The 6,000-nt window shown below is 48.8% G+C and overlaps 1 protein-coding gene across 1 annotated transcript in view; it reads right to left on the bottom strand.

The window, feature by feature from the left end:
- Positions 1 to 300: 300 nt before the first annotated feature.
- The window catches only part of GARS1 (glycyl-tRNA synthetase 1), a 35,690-nt gene continuing 29,990 nt past the window's right edge, over positions 301 to 6,000 (bottom strand). Inside the window, exons 14-17 of the mRNA XM_073334734.2 lie at positions 5,711 to 5,820; positions 4,518 to 4,611; positions 3,040 to 3,230; positions 301 to 612 (exon numbers count right to left, since the gene is read on the bottom strand). Coding sequence (XP_073190835.2) covers positions 472 to 612; positions 3,040 to 3,230; positions 4,518 to 4,611; positions 5,711 to 5,820 — 536 coding nt within the window. The 3' untranslated portion in view covers positions 301 to 471. The remainder of the gene's footprint in view (positions 613 to 3,039; positions 3,231 to 4,517; positions 4,612 to 5,710; positions 5,821 to 6,000) is intronic.

The following is a 6,000-nucleotide window of genomic DNA, read 5'->3' as shown; positions in this document are numbered from 1 at the left end:
AGCCCACACCTGTCTGTCTGAGGTACTTATATCCCCCGAAATAACTGAGCGCCTCGTACTTTAATGTATTTATCCTCACACCCCCATTTTACAGAACGGGAAGTGAGGTACATAGTAACTTGTCCAAAATCACACTGGAATCTATGGTAGAAGCAAGGGCTTGAACTCATGTCTAAAGACTGGATCAGCCTTCTTTTGTGCACCCACAATTTTCATTTGGGCCCCCAAGAACCAACACACACGGTGGCTGATAAAGTCAAAGGGCTGGAAGATGGAAAAGCAAGCAAAGGCAATGGGCAGTTTTATTCATAACACCTTTAATTGCCATTATTTCAGTTTAAAGTTAAAATCAGGCAGCAACTGAGGAAAAAACATAGTCCCTGGGTGCACAAACAATGCAGCTTTGAATAATACACATGATAGTTTATTTCATATTAACATGAACAGTAAAAAGTGGACATCATATGGGGCTTATTTCAGGTAATTGTCTTCCTCTATTATCTCCTTTTTGCCAGTCTCTTGTCCCTCAAAGAGTGGATACTTTGCCTCCACGGCAGCCCAAGTTAGGCAACCATTTGCCAGGTCCCGGATTATGGTAGGAAGTTCAGAGACCTAGGAGGAGAGTGCACAGAAAGAGGCAAGACATGAGGCCACACAACCACTAAGTTGACTTCTTTCATCCTATGGGTACATGGATAATGTTTAACACTGTATTACAAATACAAACGCCATCAACTGTCTCAGTCTGGTGAGAGCAGATCTGTCCAACATTTTCATGTAATATTTTTACAGCCATAAATTCATCACCACCCACTGGGACATCAAGTCATTGGGTCTCCAAGCAACAGGGCATTTTGATTCTAGATCACTTTTCACTGTAGCGAATATTGGTCAACTACTCATAGCGTGGGGATTCACTAGTGAAATGCAGCTGTCACTTGGGCGGAGCACAGGGGCACCTGGCAATGTCACACAACACAACACCTTGGGACAGGCAGAGAAGAATGTACTGGTCCAAATGAACCTGCAAGCAGGGGATTTTGACAGGCTCTGGGGCACTGTAAGATGAGCACAAACAGTGGCTGCCTCAGGATCTGCTGAGTTTTCTCTCCGCTATTGAGAGTGTGTGATCATGGGGCAGAGTTTAAGAGCCACAGAGACCATGTGTGAATTGACTGAAGGTTCAATGGGAAAAAAATCAGACCTACTAGTCACACTGGGGCCAGCACTCATTGAAATCAATGGGAGTCATTCCAGCATCTTCGATGGTCTTTGGACCAGGCCCAGGACAGCTACTGTGATGCTTGTATGAGGGGCCCAGCAAGATATTGCTCTTCACAATGCATGCAGGGCCGTCTCCTTTTGGCGTGCGACCACCAGGAGACTCCTCCACTGCAGGAGCACGAGTGTCCCCCCATCATCTGTAGCCACCATTTTGGCTCCCTTCCTTCTGGAGAACCCCAAGGATGTCACAGTGACCATCACCTGGGTGCTCTTGAATGATTAGCAGTATTGACTGCAGCTGTGTCGGGTGTGTCTGTACCATAGCAGGGGATGGCTATTTCATCACAGGAGCAGTCTGGGGAGCTGAGCCTACCCACCTAAGGAAAGGGGGAGGAGAACCTTTCTAACAGCCACTTAACAGCTTGCACTAAGGGCGATTAAGAGCAAATAGCTTTAAGGGCTCTAGCCCACTCTCCTGGGCAGCATCCAAACTAGTTTGATGAGACCCCCCAGGCCTGGTCTACATCTAAACCCTAGATCGACCCAGAGAGATGTAGTTAAGCCAAGCTAAGCCCCAGTATAGACAAGGTTACGTTGACAGAAGAATTCTTCTGGCAGCCTAGCTACCGCCTCTCAAGGGGCTGGAATCACTGCAGTGACAGAAAACCCCCTTCTGTCGTTGTAGCAAGTGTTTACACCGTGGCCCTACAGTGGCCCAGCTACACCGCTGTAGCATCTGCAGCGTAGACCAACCCCGAGAGACCCTGACAGACTCCCACGGAGAGAGAGGAAAATCTGGGCTTGCTGGGAGAATGTACATTGGTTCTGTTCTGCGCCTAGACTTCGAGGAGTCATCCTATGTAATCAAGGGCTTGTCTACGCAGGGAAATTTACCAGCAGAACTATACTGGCATAGTTTCACTGCTATAGTTATACTGGTAACGACTGCAGTATAACTGCACCAGCATAGGTCTGCTGGTAAATCTCCCCACGTAGATAAACCCTTAGCTTGTGACTAGCTACGTGCGTTGACTGTTTGAAAATCTCTTTTCTCGAATATTTTGTTCCAAATGCTGAATAAAAATCCTGCATTTCAAAAATGCTGTTGGTCAGTATCACTAACTGAAACCCAGTCAGACCTGCAGGGCGGTAAGCGGCTGATGCACCCAGGTCGGCGTATCCAGCTCCTGCTCTGAGTGCAAGGACTGTGAGATTCCTCCCTGAGAGGATTAAGGGCAAGAAACCTGCGGGGTCAGAGGTACAGCTAGCCCAGTCCCCCTGGCAGTCAGATCAGCTGTCACTTGAAAAGTCTGTCTGAGCAAGTGAAAACTGGGCTTTTAAAGCACCTCAAGAGGCCACAGGGGTTAGTTCACCAGAAGGAGAGGGTCCAAGGTGGTCACTTGTATGTCACAGCCCATGGAGACACCATGCTGAGGCCCCAAGGAGGCCTACTTCCCCCAGTAACAGTGACAGGTCACCACAGGATTGTCTGGGGGACAGCTTAGTGCTACATATACAAGTCAGCAACTACACCCACAAGGGCACACACTCGCAGTGAGCAGGCTGGCCTTCTAGCAGGTGCCTAAATGGCTCAAGGCTCCTTTAGGGGTGACCCCTCCCTCTGGCTGTTGAAAGTAACTCCTCAGTTCATTTCACTGGCAGGCTGGTGAGAATACCCCTCACCTTCAGAACACATGGATTGTACATGGCTCACACCAAGGCCAGTATGCCCACAGGTTCAGAGGCAACAGGCCCAGCCCCTGTGCTAGTTACATACATTTAACTCCTTCCCTAACACACATGCAGGCATTTTACCTCGGCTCGTATCTGACGCATGGAGTCACGGTCCCTTAGAGTGGCTGTGTGAGGCACCTTGTTCACCGTGTCGAAGTCTATCGTGATGCCGAAAGCCACGCCGATCTCGTCGGTCCTGGCATAGCGCCGGCCAATGGAGCCGGAGGAATCGTCCACTTTGTGGGAGATGCCGTTCCTGGTGAGCGCCTCAGCTGGAAGAAGCGGAGATTCCCAGGATTAGCAACAGCCCGGCTGGGCTGGAGGATCAGAAGGACTCAGACCCACAGGGTGATAAATAGAAAAGGGTGAGGGGAGTACCAATGGACAGGCATTACTGTCCCAGCAAGGCGGACCCAAAACCACTCCCCACGCCAGTTATTTGCTGCTCAGCCCAACTCTTAACTGGAAGTTGTTCACACAGGGTCCTGTGTCGCCACCTGGCTGCAGTCAGTCCCTCTGAGGTCAGTGGGGCTGCCCACGAAGCCAGGGTGGGAGATTCTGGCCCTTATGTTTTAAGCTCCTCGGGGTAAGGATTGCTCCTTATTCTATGCCTATAAAGCACCTAGCGCAATTCGGGTACAACATTAGTAATAATTAGGGGGAGGCTGCATGTCTTTGGGGGCTAGAAAGTAAGAAGTGACTTTATTGAGACAGAAGGATTCGGGTTCGAGGCCCACACCAGGGTTCAGGCTCATACCCACACCATGCAGACACTATAGTGCAGGGTTAGCACTCTATTGTGCATTGCTAAGTCTTCTGAAAGAGGACACCGAATCAAGGGTCTCTCAAGCCTGACATTAAAGGTCTTGCAGCGAAACACTAACTAAAGAACCAGTTCATCTCAGTGTCTGGGCCCAGACAGGTTATCTCAAAGAGCTGAAAACAAAAGCTCCAAGCAAGCCCTGATTCTAACATTGTGGGACCTCACGGCTGTTCCACCGACTTACACAGCGATTGCTACTGTGCTCTCTCGCACTACTTTGCAAAGTGCTTTGACATACCAGAGGGGAAGGGCTACCTTTGAAACTAAAGCCCAGGGCTGGGCACAAGGAGGTCTAGGTTTTATTCAGAGGCTACATGGCAAGTAAGTGGCTGAGCTGGGAACAGGACGCAGCAGTCTGGGCTCCTGTCCTGCTCTAAGCAACAAACACACTACTCACCGCAGCCATTCCATGGGCAGGGTGAGTCACATTTTTTGACATGCAGGTAAACAACAGTTTTTTCATTAGGACTCACGGTAAAGAGCAAAGGAGCATATTTTGTACCTAAGCTGATAAGTTTATATGATAAATTTGCAAGGCTGGTTCACATCAATGCAGAGGTCTCCAATGGCAGAAGATGCTGAAAGCTTTGGAGTTCTCCCTACCTCAGGTGCATGCTACTACCTTTGGCATAAACAAGCATCATTAAAAGACCCCCCCCACTCTTGATTTCCACCCCCCCACCACATCTTTCCAATCCATGGTCATGTGGGTATCCGCGGCGCTGCATTTACTCACATAGCTCCTTGACGAAAGGCATGAATTCCTGATTCTGGCTCAGAGGAAGGACAGAGCATTTGAAGGGTGCTACAACAGCCGGGAAGCTGAAGAACTACACAAATACAGTCAAAATAAACACGAGTTTAATTATTAAGCAGCTACAATCTGTGCCAGGTTCTTAGCTGGGGTAAGTCAGCACAGCTCCAGTGAAATCAGTAGAGCTAGGCCAATTTCTTCCAGCAGAGGAGCTGGCCCTCTGTACATCATTAAAGCTTCAGAGGTAAAGGCATGTTTCGCCCAAAACCCCTGAAAACAAAGGTGTGGGGGGACTAAAATATTTAGTCCCAATGCATCTCCCTGGATGGTGGTGCTTAGGATCTAGCAGACCCCCTCTCCAATTCAAACAGAGACTTGATTCAGATAGGGAGTATGGCTGTAAATAGTTCTGAGATTTAGTTCATTATTAACAAAGTTAACAAAAAACATCATTCCAAAGGGAGGGGAATTGGAGTAAGATTCTTTTCCCAGCCTTCATACTCTCATCTTACCCCATCCCTCCCTTCCTACTGCACACAGCACAGGTTCCCAAGAATCTGCACAGGTGGATCACATCTTAACAGAGACTAGATAACAGACCATCTCTCCCGCCTCCAGCCCCGACTTGTAATCCCATCACAGTAGCAACCTCAGCTGGAAAAGAAATGTAGCTTCATTAAAAAAAAACGTAGCCGTGGGAAACAAGGAAAGGGGGCTGGCACCAAGTGCTACATTGCTCTCCATGGGCCACCAGTGAGTGCTCCTTGGATTGCAGTTTGGGCATCACGGACACCACCAGTCTGACCTAGAACATGCACTCTTTCCCTCTGACCTCAGTTGCAGGGAGGTCTCAAGCCAGGATCGTGAGGATGCCTGCATGGTACTGAGATGGCAAAAGCACAGACAAACCACTTAAAAGGACTTCACTCCCCTGGAGGGAGACCTGCCAAGTTTCAGCCCACAGGGAAAAGGAAGTCCTCCCCTCCAAAGTAGTACGGTGAGTGCAAACCATCCCAGATAATTGTAAGTGCCTCGGCACAACTCGCACCGGCCGTGGTAGGGAGAGGAACGAGTTGACCTAACAGGGGTTTCCCAGATCTGTTTTGTATTTCAAGGTATGGAATCAAATGCCCACAGCTGCTTCTCAACCAACCCGAAGACGCATGAAGGCTCACCGTTCGTTGTTCATCTCCCTCCCGGACATGGAATGTGTGTTCAAACACCGTATACATGATCCTTCCAATTCCGAATGAGGGCTCAATCACATTCGGGACTATTTCTTCCACTAGAGCACAAAACACACTGCATTCAGAAAGGCAGTTTACAAAAGCACAGTTACTTGATTGAACCTGCACTCCTTCACACAGGTCTGGATTTACTGCAGGTGAATGTATAAAGAGATGGGTTTAAATAGCTCTGCTTCCAATGGGAATACTTGGAGATCAAGATTTGGACGACACATACT

This window comes from Lepidochelys kempii, chromosome 2 (genome assembly GCF_965140285.1).
Source record: "Lepidochelys kempii isolate rLepKem1 chromosome 2, rLepKem1.hap1, whole genome shotgun sequence".
Taxonomy (NCBI): Eukaryota; Metazoa; Chordata; order Testudines; family Cheloniidae; genus Lepidochelys; species Lepidochelys kempii.
This window is presented reverse-complemented; position numbering and strand designations above follow the sequence as displayed.